The sequence below is a fragment of the Salvelinus namaycush genome, chromosome 29, assembly GCF_016432855.1.
Source record: "Salvelinus namaycush isolate Seneca chromosome 29, SaNama_1.0, whole genome shotgun sequence".
Lineage (NCBI taxonomy): Eukaryota > Metazoa > Chordata > Actinopteri > Salmoniformes > Salmonidae > Salvelinus > Salvelinus namaycush.
Window position 1 is genome coordinate 17,705,770 of NC_052335.1, and position 17,798 is coordinate 17,723,567.

General features: G+C 43.0%; 1 protein-coding gene, 1 long non-coding RNA gene and 1 other non-coding gene across 3 annotated transcripts; 1 reads left to right on the forward strand and 2 right to left on the reverse strand.

Annotated features, from left to right (window-relative positions):
* Positions 1-824: 824 nt before the first annotated feature.
* LOC120024589 lies at positions 825-12,147 on the reverse strand. The gene is made up of 8 exons (XR_005472875.1): positions 11,565-12,147; positions 4,455-4,494; positions 4,296-4,361; positions 4,094-4,171; positions 3,705-3,917; positions 2,398-3,589; positions 1,307-1,652; positions 825-911 (listed from the first exon to the last, which is right to left on the reverse strand). It is a non-coding gene; the product is annotated as an uncharacterized LOC120024589 (long non-coding RNA).
* A 2,801-nt stretch (positions 12,148-14,948) lies between these two features.
* trnaa-ugc lies at positions 14,949-15,020 on the reverse strand. The gene has a single exon. It is a non-coding gene; the product is annotated as a tRNA-Ala (tRNA).
* Positions 15,021-15,456: 436 nt separating this feature from the next.
* Positions 15,457-17,679, forward strand: si:dkey-221h15.4 (uncharacterized protein LOC563950 homolog). The gene is made up of 6 exons (XM_038968473.1): positions 15,457-15,977; positions 16,172-16,306; positions 16,422-16,521; positions 16,668-16,812; positions 16,904-17,029; positions 17,252-17,679. Exons 1-6 carry the CDS (start codon positions 15,612-15,614, stop codon positions 17,418-17,420), a joined length of 1,041 nt encoding a protein of 346 aa, XP_038824401.1. The 5' UTR covers positions 15,457-15,611; the 3' UTR covers positions 17,421-17,679.
* Positions 17,680-17,798: the final 119 nt, after the last annotated feature.

The window sequence follows — 17,798 nt, forward strand, 5'->3', positions numbered from 1 at the left end:
TCACCACCTAAAAATAAAAAACAGCTCGGCAGCCGACAGAAGGACATCCCTGGACTTAATTAGCACAGGAAGTGGACAGGGCAGATGGTGCTCAGCTCAGGGCTGCTTGGGCAGTGATTCAGACTTAACACAGCCGCTCACCACCCCGCACGCCCGGCCCGCCGTGGGGTCAACACCTAACTGAAAGGCATCGTTCTCAGAAAGCGGCATATGCCCATTTGTTTCAGTATCTCTCTGTACCGGCCCTCACAGGGCCCGGCATCTCAGGCTGCTCCAGGGGAGAGAGGGAAGAGGGGGAGGGTGTGGGCCCGCTACAATCAAACGGTCGTTTACCTAATCAATACCTAAAGCAACGTGGGGGCCAGGTTGCTCGAAGCAGCACCTGCCTGCCTCCACATGAATGGGGATCATCCATCACAAAAAGGGGCAAGTCAGCGTCTTTGTGTGTTAGACACTCTTTATCTACAATAAGAGTGGAGTGGCGGGCTGGGCTGGAACTGGGGCTGAGAGTGAAGGTTGCAAACACTTATTTCGAAGATTTAGCAGTTACTTCACACGGGTAAGTTGGCTGCAAATCACTTCAATAGATAGTAATAGCAGAGATTAAAAAATATATATTTTACACTTCTGTAAATACAAAAGGCCATGTATTTTTGGCCTGAGAATGAAAGTTATAGTCAACAAGCACCACAGTCATAACCTTGGCTTAACCTGAAAAAATATATTTCTGCAGCACAGAAATCATGTTTTTATGTCCTCGATCTCTTGGAGCATACTCTCTGCATCATACATATTCATAGCATCACCTTCCACAAACACACTTACCAATGGCAATGGTCTTGATGTCAATCAGGTAGGCTAACTTTTTGCTGTCTTCAACTCCATTCTGTTTGCGCTCATTGAGACAAACACTAGCGATGCAGACAGTGTGAGGCAGACAGATCGAGGAGCTCAGGAGGAATGTTAATACCAGCCTGAACCTCCAACCATTAGCACAGAAATAACGCCAATCTGACAATCTTGACAGCCTAAATACAGTAGGATGGATTTGTAATGACTAACTTTGTCCACTGAAAACTGTCTTGACAGCTCTATGCAAAACACTTATCCTTCTTATGCATTCAAACTAAGTATGCCTTACTGTCATGTACAACCAAAGCTCAACACTACCACCTAGTGACCATTTTTAACATTAATATAGTAGGCTGGAAAAAAGGTCTATGATTGTGCTAGTAAGTGATTATAAATTCATAAACTGCTTTCTATTATATAATATGCATTAGGAGGAGAATGGGTGAACACCAACCGGATGAGATGTGGGTTCATGAACTCAGTTCTCACTGATCCCAGGATGTTGTTGCTGCCGCACTCCACCAGCATCAGCGCCCCCAGTGTTGTTGCTGCCGCACTCCACCAGCATCAGCGCCCCCAGTGTTGTTGCTGCCGCACTCCACCAGCATCAGCGCCCCCAGTGTTGTTGCTGCCGCACTCCACCAGCATCAGCGCCCCCAGTGTTGTTGCTGCCGCACTCCACCAGCATCAGCGCCCCCCAGTGTTGTTGCTGCCGCACTCCACCAGCATCAGCGCCCCCAGTGTTGTTGCTGCCGCACTCCACCAGCATCAGCACCCCCAGTGTTGCAAATCATACACACCTGACAACACATCAGTCAGCAGCTGACTCCCTACTAAAAGACAATTCAGAATTCCTATGTTGAAGAAGCAATGACAGCCAGTTAACAGGTGCATGACGGGTATTTTCTTATTCATAAGTTGGGATAGCAGTGGCAGAAAACTCACAACAGCACATAAAAACTGCAAACAAAGCTAGCTACTGGGAATTGTACCATTTCATTTTGGCCCTGCCATCTGAAAAAACAACAGCAGAGGGGTCTTTGTTCACCTGGGGTGAGGTGGGCGACACTCCCTGCTTTACACTACATTACACATATACCTGTAGCCAGGGCGTATTATTATTATTACTATGTGTCATTTTCAACATCAGCACTCCAGCATAGGAAGGCTCCTTAAACTCACAATTAACCAGATATTAGCAAACTGAATCCTGACAGCCCTCAAACTTCTAATTATAACATTTTAAAACAGGTCCTTGGAACTTCATCCATAACCGTTGGTTACACGGTTATTGTTCCAGCTGTAATGTTGAGACTTCGCAGAGGGGACGGTGGCCTACAATAGACACCAGTCAGCGAGGGCAATTAAATATATTTTCTAGTACTTAGTGTTATAAATCTTCTTCCAACTGCTCAATTCAAATTCTAGTCTGCAATACCACACGAGTGGAGGAAAGTAAAGAAATAACCATAGTGAAAGATTAGCATCAACTCCTATATCAAATAACCCCTATCCATCTGCCAGTGAATGGCCAGACTGTCATACCTCACTCAGGTTGTTGGAGGACAAGTCTCCCAGCAGCAGGGTGTCAGAGGTGTGGGCCACCAGATAGCGGTCCTTCCTCATGATCTTCACCTCGTCTATCTCATGGCTGTAGTGGGATTTCAGCACAACCTGCATCCCTGTGGACAGGTTCTTTACAATCACCTCGAGAGACAATGTTCAGTTAGATAGACTGAGCCACAAACCCACTGTCACAAGCGTAGAGAGGAGTAGGCAGTCGCAGGTTTAGAACTACTGAGTTTATTAAAGCACTCTCTCTATATATAAATATGAGAGCGAGAGAGAGATATCTCTACACACACATACATACATACATACATACACACACATAAATAAATGCGGGACAAGACCCAAAGTGCAAAATAAGGTTCAGGAAATAGGAGATTCCTCTCAGGAAAACAAGCAACATTTACAATGACGACAAATACAAATGACAGAGGGAGTATCTATACACACACAGTGATAGCGTGGGGATTGGAACCAGGTGTGTGTAATGATGACGAGACAAGTCCGGGGTTGATGAGTGAAAGGCGTTTGCCAGCAGCTAGAAAGCCGGCAACGCCTAATGCCTGAGCTGGACAGGAGGGGGAGCCAAAGCGAAGGCTGGTGTGACACCCGCAAGGAATTAAGTGACATGGCTAAGAAGAACTGTTGAGTCCACAGAGGGTGATGTGATTAGCGCAGCTCAACAACAATCTCTGTGAGCCACAACTCAAGGACTCAAGTTAAACTTTCCTTGTCAGCTGAACTGAAAAGACCACCCTTTCGTTCTGAACTGAAGGCGGTGAATATCACAAGGTACCCGACTCAGTCCCTCATAAGTCATCTCAAAATTGTTCTTGTAGATGCTCCTCCACAGGCAGCAGAAAAACTGTTCCACTCCGCCAGACAGTGTACCCTGAACACAGGGATTGACAAAAACACGTTCATGAAGTTTAAATTACAAAAAGCTGTGAAAGGCAACGTGTAGCCTACTTTCTACAGCACATTCGGAGCTAAATCAATTATGGCATGACTGTTGCAAACAGGTGTGTTCGTTCGTGTATGGTTACTAACTGCACAGAGGCGTGTGAGCCGTCCTTCTTCCAGGCCAAGGCAGTGATGGTGTACAGGTTTGGAATCTCTTTGGGGGATGCTTCGTCCCATGCTCCTTTCAGAGGACCCCAGTTGAAGACTTTGAACAAAACAACTTATCACCCAGAAGAACTTCCCAGCAATGTAAGATACTGTATGAGGTTGTAATATCATGCTTATTACCTGAATACTGATGTATCAAAATGAAGACTGACCGGTAATAGCTGCCGATGACCACAGACTGTCCACTGGGACTGGTGGCCACAGTGAACTCTTTCTCAGCGTGTTCTCGGCTGTAGTCAAAAGTCTGCTGGATGTGACCTTCCCTGCCATAGGCCACCATCTTCTTGTCACATCCAGCCACTATGAAGCTGTTGCCAAACCATATGCCCTGGCATGGGAAGCCAAGGGTGGGTCAACAATTTACCCTGCAAAAAGATTGGAGAGACAGGCACATCAATACACAACATGCATCAATCTACCTGATACGATTTCAACTGTGAACCAGAGACACTATACAGAGAGGAGTTCACTATTATTGTGATCACCACCACAGAGTACAACTTTGAGTGAGAAGGTTGAAATAAAGAACAAGAGCACACACTGTTGTCAACGAGACAACGTAGGAATCTTTTCTGTAGACTGTAGATGACTTGTTTGTTTTTGTGTTAGCAAGGTGAACCTGAGAGGAAGCAAACAAAACACGTCAAGATCCAACACAATGTTCCGAAAAAATATTGAACTTTTTGTTAATAAAAAAATGCTGTCAATAAATGTAAAAAACATTGATTGTGTAAATGACTTACCTTTCCCTCAGTTAAACCAAAAATGATTGCGTGTTCTGCCGGCCATAGCAAACATGTCAAAGCACTCTGAAACAGGATGAAATGTGTTTAATTTGAATGTTGTTGATTAAAATAAGATAACTTAGTTCTACTGCGTCACAGAAATGTGTGATTACTTACCATCTGTACAAGTTTGTTGCAGATTACCTTCTTCTCACCCCTGTGTGAGGAATAAGAAGGATGCATCACAATTGATACAAGGAGACGCTTCAGGTCGGTCAACTGTGAATTAAAACCCAGCCAAAATACAACTGAGAAGTATGAAGTTATGCTTACCATTCCTCTCAGATTTTGTAGACATAACATAATTGATCAGTTTAGGCAATGGCCATTTTTGTTGAGCCGGGAGAAAATGCCATGGCCTTGACAAATCTAATTTTATTAGTCACATGTGCCGAATACAACAGGTGTAGAGCTTACGGTGAAATGCTTACTTACGAGCCCCTAACCAACAATGCAGTTTAAAAAAAATATGGATAAGAGTTAAAAGTAACAAGAAATTAAAGAGCAACAGTAAAATAACAATAGCGAGACTACATACAGGGGGGTACCGACACAGAGTCAATGTGCTAGGGCACCGGTTAGTTGAGGTAGTATGTACATGTAGGTAGAGTTATTAAAGTGACTATGCATAGATGACAACAGAGAGTAGCAGTGGTGTAGGGGGGGTGGGGGGGGGGGGGCAATACAAATTGTCTGGGTAGCCATTTGATTAGATGTTCAGGAGTCTTATGGCTTGGGGGTAAAAGCTGTTTAGAAGCCTCTTGGACCTAGACTTGGCGCTCCGGTACCACTTGCCGTGCAGTAGCAGAGAGAACATTCTATGACTAGGGTGGCTGGGGTCTTTTTTAGGGCCTTCCTCTGACACCACCTGGTATGGAGGTCCTGGATGGCAGGAAGCTTGGCCCCAGTGATGCACTGGGCCGTTCGCCCTACCCTCTGTAGTGCTTTGCGGTCGGAGGCCGAGCAGTTACCATACCGGGCAGTGATGCAACAAGTCAGGATGCTGTCGATGGTGCAGCAGTAGAACCTTTTGAGGATCTCAGGACCCATGCCACATCTTTTTAGTTTCCTGAGGGGGAATAGGTTTTGTCGTGCAATCTTCACGACTGTCTTGGTGTGTTTGGATCATGTTCGTTTGTTGGTGATGTGGACACCAAGGAACTTGAAGCTCTCAACCTGCTCCACTGAAGCCCCATCGATGAGAATGGGGGCGTGCTCAGTCCCCTTTTCCTGTAGTCCACAATCATCTCCTTTGTCTTGAGACAACATAGCTCTTCTTTCCATACTGCAAGAAGATTGGGCTCCCGAGTGGCGCAGCGGTCTAAGGCACTGCATCTCAGTGCTTGAGGCGTCACTACAGAAACCCTGGTTTGAATCCAGGCTGTATCACAACCGGCCGTGATTGGGAGTCCCATAGGGCGGCGCACAATTGGCCCAGCATCCTCCAAGTTTGGCCAGTGTAAATTGTAAATCAGAATTTGGCCAGGTTTGGCCAGTGTTCATTGTAAATAAGAATTTACAATTTACAAAGAATTAGTTATATAAAATAAATATCACAACATTATCACTCGATCAGACACAGCTTCAGTTGAGTATTTCAGCGAAAAGCTTCCGGTATCAAACTGACCTGACAGAAAGTGGTGTGTATGTAATTGATGCGAGTATAATATGTGATAGTCAAACTACAATGGTGGTGATAACTCACCTTAGAGTCCGCAGTCTTAGAGAACTTATCCCTATACTCTCCTTGCTCATCGTACAGTAAGACCACTCTGTCTACAGTGCATACAGCAAATGTTATATTATTCGGTGCCCATATCATACAAGTCACTTTGGCAGCTCCCTCCTGTGGTAAATGGACCACAAATTGGATAACATGTCAGTATACTTCACACGACGCTAGCTGTAGCCTCAGTGAACCCGGCACATACCGCACTGCTGAAGCTAGAAACATACTGTTAAGCATTTCGCTGCACCTGCTTTAACATCTTCCAATCTGTGTACGCAACAAATAAACTTTGATTTGACGGTGTTCTTCAATACGGTCTCTGGAGCCACACCAAAAAGCCTAACGTCGTTACACAGACACTGTCCCTGGGTCATCTGTTGAATAAAATTTACATAAGTTAGCTACTAAAAAAAGTAGTTAGCTAGCTAGTTAAGGACACATACTGAGGCTAGCTAGATACTAGACAGAGCTAGCTAGCAGCAAGCTAACGTTAGTCATCACAGCATTACGTACAGTAACGTTAGCTAACGTTAACTTTAGCTAGACCTGGTGGCTAATGTTAGCTAGTAACGGTCAAGTTTGCGGCCGTTAAAAAGTTATTCAGATGTTTTAGTTGCATGGTTAAAATCTAGAATAATCTGTGTAACTGCTGCAATGTGGAGTCGTTAGAAAATTAAATATAATCCCTAAATTCTTGCTGTTGACCTTAGCTAGACTGAGTGACAAGGGAGGCAGACATTTTGGTAAACATCCGTCCTCCCTGGTTACCGTTGTCTGGCACGTATGTGGGCGTGTTCAAATTTTACGTTTTTAATCTCACGTGCACAAGTACAGTGAAATGCCTTTCTTGCTAACTCCGTCCAAACCCAACATGCTGTAATCAATATTGCACACAAAAATAATATAAGGTAGAAGAAAAACACACGAGAAATAAGACAGGACGATAGTGGTTTACTTCTGTGCGCTACCCACTATAACTAGTGCTTTCATTTGTAAATCCGGAGGTCCGGGAACAAAACGCGAGGGGGGCTCCGAGGTACAGGAACGCATGAGACAAACATTTTTTTATATTTTTTTAAATACCCTTTATTGAAAAGCATTGAATGCATATCATCATCGCATTTGAGTAGTGGCATAGAGCAGGGGCACTTCCAGAAGGGACACAAATGGGACCACCATAGTCCCTGTGCCCAAGAACACTAAGGTAACCTGCCTAAATGACTACAGACCCGTATAGCACTCACATCCATAGTCATGAAGTGCTTTGAAAGGTTGGTAATGGCTCACATCAACACCATCATCCCAGAAACCCACTCCAATTTGCATACCTCCCAAACAGATCCACAGATGATGCAATCTCTATTGCACTCCACACTGCCCTTTCCCACGTGGACAAAAGGAACACTTACGTGAGAATGCTATTCATTGACTACATCTCAGCGTTCAACACCATAGTACCCTCAAAGCTCATCAATAAGCTAAGGATCCTGAGACTAAACACCTCCCTCTGCAACTGGATCCTGGACTTCCTGACGGGCCGCCCCCCCAGGTGGTGTGGGTAGGTAGCAACACATCTGCAACGCTGATCCTCAACACTGGAGCTCCACAGGGGTGCGTGCTCAGTCCACTCCTGTACTCCCTGTTCACCCACGACTGCATGGCCAGGCACGACTCCAACACTATCATTAAGTTTGCAGATGACACAACAGCGGTAGGCCTGATAATCGACAACGATGAGACAGCCTATAAGGAAGAGGTCAGAGACCTGGCAGGGTGGTGCCAGAATAACAACCTATCCCTCAACGTAACCAAGACTAAGGAGATGATTGTGGACTACAGGAAAAAGAGGACCGAGCACGCCCCCATTCTCATCAACGGGGCTGTAGTGGAGCAGGTTGAGCGCTTCAAGTTCCTTGGTGTCCACATCATCAACAAACTAGAATGGTCCAAACACACCAAGACAGTCATGAAGATTGCACGACAAAGCCTATTCCCCCTCAGGAAACTAAAAAGATGTGGCATGGGTCCTGAGATCCTCAAAAGGTTCTACAGCTGCAACATCAAGAGCATCACTGCCTGGTACGGCAATTGCTCGGCCTCTGACCGCAAGGCACTACAGAGGGTAGTGTGTACTAGAGGTTGACCGATTATGATTTTTCAACGCCGATACAGATATCGATTATTGGAGGACAAAAAAAGCCGATACCGATTAATCGGCCGATTTATAAAAATAAACAAAAGTTTTATATATATATATATATATATATAAAACTTATCATACACACACACACATTTTTGTAATAATGACAATTGCAACAATACTGAATGAACAATGAACACTTTTATTTTAACTTAATATAATACATAAATACACACACACACACACACAGCTCTGAAGTGACAATGATACTGAAGAGTCTGCTTAGGAGACAAATACTCTCAACTGTTTGAATAAAAATAGAGTTTAAGTTACCTGTGATGAATGTTGAAAACAAAAACTGTCATTTCTATATGCAGGAAATCCTATTTTAATAATGGGCATGGTAAGAATTGACGACCAAAGTGCGAGTCATAATTCCCATGACACCTTCTAGCAAAATCTGAAAAGCGGTTCCTTCATTTATTCCATAGGATATGTTTAGATTCACTTAAAATAAGGTCTGTGTTTTGTGTAGGCTTACACCACCTTGCCAATTTATTAACTGTGTAGATATCCATAGGACAAGGTAACTCTGATCAATATTGGCTAAATATAAGCGAAGATCATTTTTTTTGTAGAGTGGATTTATGAAAAGATGTTGACAAACGTTACCTTATTCTAGTGAGATTTACACGGGTATCAAAACGTCGAGGCGGTTTTAGCCTGCACGAAACACAGACCTTATTTGAAGTAGATCAAGACATTCTCTATGGAAGACATGAATGGTAAAATAACCCCTTTCAAGTTCAGCCGCAAGTTATTACAGGAATTATAACGCGTCGACTATTTCTCTCTAAACCATATACCTTTGACTAATCCGGAAACTATCACCTCGAAAACAAAACGTTTATTCCGTTCCGTATTTTATCTAACGGGTGGCATCCATGAGTATAAATATTCCTGTTACATTGCACAACCTTCAATGTTATGTCATAATTACGTACAATTCTGGCAAATTAGTTCGCAAAGAGCCAGGCAGCCCAAACTGTTGCATATACCCTGACTCTGCGTGCAATGAACGCAAGAGAAATGACACAATTTCACCTGGTTAATATTGCCTGCTAACCTGGATTTCTTTTAGCTAAATATGCAGGTTTAAAAATATATACTTGTGTATTGATTTTAAGAAAGTCATTGATGTTTATGGTTAAGTACACATTGGAGCAATGACAGTCATTGATTGATTGTTTTTTATAAGATACGTTTAATGCTAGCTAGCAATTTACCTTAGCTTACTGCATTCGCGGCACAGGCAGGCTCCTCGTGGAGTGCAATGTAATCAGTGTTAGAGCATTGGACTAGTTAACTGTAAGGTTGCAAGATTGATCCCCCGAGCTGACAAGGTTATAAATCTGTCAGAACGTTCCTAGGCCGTCATTGAAAATAAGAATGTGTTCTTAACTGACTTGCCTAGTTAAATAAAGATTAAATAAAGATGTGTAAAAAAATTATAATAATAATAATAAAAATTGGCAAATCGGCGCCCAAAAATACAGATTTCCGATTGTTATGAAAACTTGAAATCGGCCATTCCGATTAATCGGTCGACCTCTAGTGTGTACGGCCCAGTACATCACTGGGGCTAAGCTGCCTGCCATCCAGGACCTCTACACCAGGCGGTGTCAGAGGAAGGCCCTAAAAATTGTCAAAGACCCCAGCCACCCCAGTCATAGACTGTTCTCTCTACTTCCGCATGGCAAGCGGTACCGAAGTGCCAAGTCTAGAACAAAAAGGCTTCAACAGTTTTTATCCCCAAGCCATAAGACTCCTGAACAGGTATTTGCATTGTGTGCCCCCCCCACCCCTCTTTTTACACTGCTGCTACTACTCTCTGTTTATCATATATGCATAGTCACTTTAACTATACATTCATGTACATACTACCTAAATTGGGCCAACCAACAGGTGCTCCGGCATATTGGCTAACTGGGCTATCTGCATTGTATCCCGCCACCCACCAACCCCTTCTTTACGCTACTGCTACTCTCTGTTCATCATATATGCATAGTCACTTTAACTATACATTCATGTACATACTACCTAAATTGGGCCGACCAACAGGTGCTCCGGCACATTGGCTAACCGGTCTATCTGCATTGTGTCCCGCCACCCACCAACCCCTTCTTTACGCTACTGCTACTCTCTGTTCATCATATATGCATAGTCACTTTAAACCTATCTACATGTACATACTACCTCAATCAGCCTGACTAACCAGTGTCTGTATGTAACCTCGCTACTGTATATAGCCTGCCTTTTTACTTTTTGTGACAAATAAACTTTGATTTTACTTTATTTTAAAGTTGATCAAATATTCTGGTAGCCTACAGCATACGGATTAGAGTCTTCTCTTTTCAGCAGCCATTTGCTTTCCAACCTGTTTCCCGCGATTGTATTTGAAATATTTCTAAACGCCTGTTTTGTCTGCATGCTGTTCACTGAGATTTGCTGACAGGGGTGCTGCAGCTCCTCCAGAACACTTCACGCGGATATGACTCTACGGAAAGAAATGAAGTACAACGCTGGAGAGATGAGGTGCAGGCTCATATCTACAGAATTGGAGCAGAGAGAGATCATATAAAAAGTGAATCTTGTTCTAGTTTTGTGCAGTGACGATTTTACCATGTACATCTTGGTGGGGCAAACAAACAAAAATTGGAGGGATGCATGCCAGCAAAGCAACAACACAGCACTAAACAATACATTACTTGCACTATAACGGTGACAAACGGTGCCCACAAACTATTAGGGCCTACATAAAGCTGTCCCAACCCAACAGCGGTCCCAACACCTTACTGCTACAGTTCATTCTGCCTCACTTACTGCCTTTCAAAAAACATCGCTGATATGGCTGACTTGCATAAACAAATGTGGTTTCTACTGACAATTGAGATGTACACACTATGACATAAGGGGATGACAAGCGGATAAGAGGCAATCCGTAATTTCGATTATGACATTTAATGAGCGACAGAGCACTTTTGAAATGTATAGCGACATAATTCAGAACATGGGCCGTTCTTACATATAAACAGACAATGAAAGCTCTTACAATATTCGATGAATACGTTTCTCTACAACAGGTTGTAGGCAAACAAGCACACACTGGCCACGAACAATGTGATTACAATACCGCGTTGGTGAAAATAGACCAATTTAATAGGATGAGGCACATGGGCTACTAACAGCTTACTACACAACATACACTTAGTATTACTTTAGCTAAAGTATAACGTTACATATCTCTCTGGCATCCTATATACATTTATGAAGCTGGATAAGACATTTATGGACTCACGTCGTGATGTGCTTAAACAGGAAAGTGGCGCGGCGGTCCTTCTTGGGCAAATTTTGTCATCAAAGAGAAAGATGCCGAATTTACAATTCCGAGTTGAATGACCGTTCAAAACGTATTTTCCCAGTCGAAGCTCGTTTGTCCCGAGTTCTGAGTTGTCTTGAACTCACAGCTAGCCAATAATTCCTTCCCAAACCACTCATTGTTGAATTTGCGATTTCCAACTTGTTGTGTAATGTTTATGTCCAATAGCCGATGAGCACCGAGACGTTTATCTCTAATTTCTCTTCATATGACAAGGATTTGATTGTCGACTTGAGTCATGGTGACGACTGCTAGCTTGCCAGCTAAGATTTTGAAAGTACGATGTTGACATGATCAGTCCAATCAAAGTGTCACGTATACTCCCTCTCCGGCCTCTAGATCAAAACACACTCCCTGAACTTGCTTCCCGGCTCTCAGCGCACTCTTTACACAAAGCTACTGTAGATATAACGTAATTTGATGTCATTCTATCTGTGGCCAATGACCTTCTTGGATGGGCACTTCTAATATAACTCCCTGGCAGAACCCAAGGGTCAAAAATGTTCTAGCTCTAACCTTAGAATTGGGGATGACCTACTGTCCCATGAGTGACAGAAAACTGAGCCAATCAGGTGCAACGCTCTGTATTTTCTGCTGGCTAGCCCCAAAACCACAGAAAGCACTGAGCTAGGCTGAAACACCTGCATTTCGGGGGTGCCTTACTCAAGAAAGAAAAAAAGAGACCATGTTTGTATGCTGCTTTAACTCAATTACACTTTTTTTTTTTTTTTTTTTTTTTTTTTTACATTGTTTGCAAACTGATATGTGACACGTATTAATGCCAAAATAACAAGCAAAACAGGCAAGCCCCCACAATAAACATAAATAAATATATAGAGGTGTTTTTTTCCCCCCAAAAGTGTGGGGCTCAAAACATGTGGGGCCCCGCCACTGGTTCTGTGGGAGATACAGGCGCGCTTCTCACACAGCCACGGCCATGCGTTGGTCTCAAACAGCTTATACTGACCACGTTTACATACACACCGATATCCCGTTATTATTGTTTTTTGTTGTTGACATATGTTGTAACACATGTAAACATATCCCGTACTAACCCGAAAAGGCGTGGATCCCAGTTATGAGAAACACGGATAAAATGCCTGTGATATGCTGATTTTAGATGGGATAGACTACTGTGGATTTTCGCGGTCTGCGCGGGCTCAGTGTCGCATATCTTTGGTGTATAAATATTGTATAATTTTACTGCAATAAATGCATAATTCTGCAGGAGTTAATAGTATAGGTTATTACGCAGCGTTACACGTGAGAGGTTATATGCCTACAGCCAGTGTCCAGATTTCAGTTACTATTCCATTTAACCCATAGGAATTTAAATTAGGAATATTCTGTTTATTCATGCCTACAGGGATACTCTAGAGCGGGATATCAAAAGTGCATGTGTAACAGTATAACTTTAAACCGTCCCCTCGCGAACCAGGGACTCTCTGCACACATCAACAACTGTCACCCACGAAGCATCGTTACCCATCGCTCCACAAAGGCCGCGGCCCTTGCAGAGCAAGGTGCAACACTACTTCTAGGTTTCAGAGCAAGTGACGTAACTGATTGAAACGCTAGTAGCGCGTACCCGCTAACTAGCTAGCCATTTCACATCCGTTACACTCACCCCCTTTCAACCTCTTCCTTTTCCGCAGCAACCAGTGATCCGGGTCACGGCACCAATGTAACAGTATAACTTTAAACCGTCCCCTCGCCCATACCCGGGCGCGAACCAGGGACCCTCTGCACACATCAACAACTGACACCCACGAAGCATCGTTACCCATCGCTCCACAAAAGCCGCGGCCCTTGCAGAGCAAGGTGCAACACTACTTCTAGGTTTCAGAGCAAGTGACGTAACTGATTGAAACGCTAGTAGCGCGTACCCGCTAACTAGCTAGCCATTTCACATCCGTTACACATGTAAACAGCTTCTCCCGAATGAGACCTTAAGCAGGATATTAGCTACTATCCGGAATACTGGGCACATGTAAACGTGGTCAATGTTGAGCAAACCATATACCCGGGCCCAACCCGAATCGACTCTTATAATATCAGGCCCTGCTGAAAATCTACTTTCTCACGTTATGCTTTTTTTTTTAAAGAAGATGTATGAATGAACGTTGATCGCTTTTATTATCATTTATACATTGTAAAAACTAAATCGTATTTTTCATGCCATGAGCGGTACCGGATCCGGACAAGTTGGATCCGGAACGAAACAGTTCAAAACAGTGAGGTGCTGGTGTTGTGCCGAAAATCTCCCCCCTGCCAAAATTCTACCTCCCTTCGCGTTGTTCATTGCTGCGACTTGCTTGCTACTGTAGTTGAGATTTCTGCTCTTCACTCCGTTGTCAGTTTAGCCTACATTTCACTGATCTTAGTAGCAGATAGCATTTTTGTCTGCAGTTTTCGGTTTGGCTATTTGTTTCAAGTGTATGTGGCGGTTCTAGCTTGTATGGCGCCCTGAGCGAACCCCGGCAAGATGCCGCCCTGGTCGGCTGCCCATGTCGCCCGTACCTATATCCGCTACTGATTTGTATTAGTCTATAAATAAATATCTCCCATGTCTTATTCGACTAGTATTTTTGAAAGTGCAAGGATACAAATTCAGCAATAGTTGTTCTGAAATGTTTATCCGCTACTGATTTGTATTAGTCTATAAATAAATATCTCCCATGTCTTATTCGACTAGTATTTTTGAAAGTGCAAGGATACAAATTCAGCAATAGTTGTTCTGAAATGTTTATCGCTTGCCAGCATTTTACTCCCTCTATGTTTAATATAACACACATACATGAATTATTAATTTCGGTTGCCTATCCTGACGTGAAGTTTGTTCGATAGAAAGTATTTTACTCTGATGTGTGCCACAGAAAGTATTTGTCTCTAGCCACAAAATTAAAGAAATTAGAGGGGGGATTCTGGCAGGGGGGAGATGATCTGGCTAAAATTCAATTAAGCACTGACTATAACCCACTACAGCAGAGTTTGCTCGGTGTTCGTGACTCCCAAGAGGTGCACTTTTTTTTGCCCCAACACTTCACAGTTGATTCAAATTATCAATGCTTGATGATTAATTGATTATTTGAATCAGCTCAGTAGTGCTAGGGCAAAAACCGAAACGTGCTCCCCTTGCACTAACTCCTAACACACGAAAATATCCGGAGCTCGGATTTGTGTTATTTTCAACATTTGGTTATAAAATATTTGTCAAACATAGCAAAGCTAATGTTATATATATCAAAACGCATCAAATTAAAAAACATATACCAGTGTTATCGAATTGCAAAAAAAGTTCCCTGGAGATGCCGGGGATTGAACCCGGGGCCTCATACATGCAAAGCATGCGCTCTACCACTGAGCTACATCCCCTTTCATGCGTTGTCGTGCAGATAAACCTGTACACTACAGTTATGCCACTATACGAAATGAGTTACAAATGGTGAGTGCATATTTATTTGCCCGTCGACGGATTTATGGTCGTTAAATACTTTTTATTGAGGGTAAAAATCATTTTTGCTCTTTAGGCCAAGTATTTAGTTGCTACTAGGTCTACAAGGCTATACTATATAGTTCTCGGTAATGCTAGTGACTGCAGTAGCTACAACTATTACTAATGGTAGTAGTAGTAACGTTAATGAACAGTAATAGGGCTGTCATAGGCCTGCTAACATTAACCCCATCTAAAATGATCTCCATAACAAATGCCCACTGACTACTAGGTGACAGGTCAAACACCAACGTGACACAGCAGATATGAGAGAACAAAAATAAAACACTCATATGACAGCGTATGACATTAGGAGAGGGGAGGGACATCTGAGTCTAATCAGAGAGAGGGACATGATGTTGCGAGACTTTGAATAAAAGGATCAACAAATTCATAGAGCGATTTGAAGATATCACCTAGAGACTTTTTAAAAGGGAAGAAAATATTGTAGTAAGAGGGTCAGCCCAGCAAATATGCACAACCAACTGATCCAGTGTTTCGAGGGCTTTCTGTTAAATTTGTGTTACATAAAGGAATTTTTGGAGCTCATTATTGGAGCAATCTTTTACCTGTTTGAGGCCCTTGTGCGTCTGTTCATCCAGCCACCCAGGAAGGACGTGGAAGGGGAAATAGTGTTGGTAACAGGGGCAGCCAATGGTATTGGCAAACTGATAGCCAAGGAGCTGGGTCGTCGTGGGGCTACCTTGGTCCTTTGGGACGTCGACTGGGAAGCTCTTGATGAGACAGCCAAGGAACTTCGCCAGATACTGGACATACGTGTCTATGCCTATGCTTGTGACTGCAGTCGACGGAGTGAGGTGTATAAAGTTGCAGACATGGTAAGGTGGTTTGAATGAAAGCTGAGATAACTTTTAGGACAGTCAACTTTTTAAATGTGCACAATAATGTGTATAATAATGTGAACACTGTGTGTAATTGGTAATATCATGTTTAACAGGAGAAAAAAGTACCTTATCCACCAAGCACTGTGTGTGATTTGATGTACACTTTGACTCACCTACTGATTCAACAGGTAAAGAGGGAGGTGGGGGATGTTTCCATCTTGGTGAATAATGCAGGAGTAGTGACAGGAAAGTACACCTTCACAGAGGCCCCAGACAACCTGGTGGACAGAACACTGAGGGTCAATGTCGCTGCTCACTTCTGGGTAATTGAGCTTGTAATTTTTGCGGAGGCAAACAAACTATTCAAGCATTATTTAAGAGTTGATCTGTATCCTGTATGATGATCCATACATGTCTCTCTGACATGAATCTGTACAGACATACAAGGCTTTCCTCCCCGCTATGATGTCCAGGAACCATGGGCATCTTGTGTGTGTGGCCTGTCATGGAGGACTGTTTGCTATGAACGGATTAGCAGGTGGGTGAATCTTCATGTGGGTCATTTACACTATTTGGAGTGAGCCCCGCTACACAACAATATTAGCTTCTATCCGTAGTGTTACTCCACAGAATTTAATAATAATTTACTGTCATTGATATAACAGAAAAAAAATTTGTTGACAGACTACTGTGCAAGCAAGTTTGCAGCTGTTGGATTTGCTGAATCCATTGCCTTAGAGATGCTTGTACTCAAGAAGGAGGGGGTCAAAACTACTATAGTATGTCCTTACTTGATCAACACAACCATGTTTGGAGGATGTCAGACAAAGTAAGTTATCCCTATATGATTGCCCCCCCAGGTAACTAAAACTGCCAATAATGATACTAGCGCAATTTCTATCTTTTCCCTTGTTGTTTAGGTGGCCGTCTTTTCTGCCCATCATGGACAAGAGGGATGCAGCAAAGATGATTGTTGATGCAATCCTGAGGGAGAAGATGTATTTACTGCTACCCTCCAGTCTGTACTTCCTCATGGCATTAAAAAGGTAGACATTAGTTCCATACCTCAGTAGTCTTTTTTCATTTCCCCAAGGCCTTTTCTCTTGTATCAGAAGCTCAATGGTTTGTATCAGAAGCTCAAGGGATTGATACGCCACACCTAATGACACCTGTCGCAGAGGGAGAATGTAAAGTTTTGAAGTCTCTACCACTGAGTTACTTTATAATATTCACCTTATTGATCTCAAGTGCATTTTCTTTTGTTTCAGCTTCATGCCAGCCAAGTTGGGCATCATCTTGGTGAATTTCTTTGGAGGATTGGATTTAATGGATAGATTCAGGGGAGTCCCAGTGCCCATTCTGCCCTACAAAAAGCCTCTGCGCCAAAGATATGACAGCATTGGGGAACCACAGAATGCAATAGTCTATCACAACTAGCTAATATAAGAAGAACACTTCTGCAGTATTGCATCTTTTAAGAGGACTTTGTAAAGGAGGTGTTGAATGGGGGTCAGGTAATTTGTCAAACAATCCATCATACATACAGATATTCATAAGTAAGTGAAGTGTACATTAGACTAGCCTACACACATTTCTTGAAATTATCATAGGCAGGCAGGCAGGCAATGGCACTGTATGCAAATAGCCTATTTTGAGAATGTTTATCAGAGCTAAATAAAAACATATCTTCACATTATTTCATGCTTTGATCTATTGTGTGAAGTGAATCAACAGAGCCAACTGAACAAACAGCACATCTTAATTGCCATGATTCTGGGTGCCAGTCTTCAAAGGCGCAAAAGCCAGCCCTTTGAG

Excerpts from the sequence above, each read along its gene's own strand:
- si:dkey-221h15.4 (XM_038968473.1), top strand. The coding sequence starts at position 15,612 with ATGCACAACCAACTGATCCAGTGTTTCGAGGGCTTTCTGTTAAATTTG. Across the intron at positions 15,978-16,171 it reads TGTATAAAGTTGCAGACATG|GTAAAGAGGGAGGTGGGGGA; the intron begins GTAAGGTGGTTT and ends CTGATTCAACAG. Across the intron at positions 16,813-16,903 it reads TTTGGAGGATGTCAGACAAA|GTGGCCGTCTTTTCTGCCCA; the intron begins GTAAGTTATCCC and ends CTTGTTGTTTAG.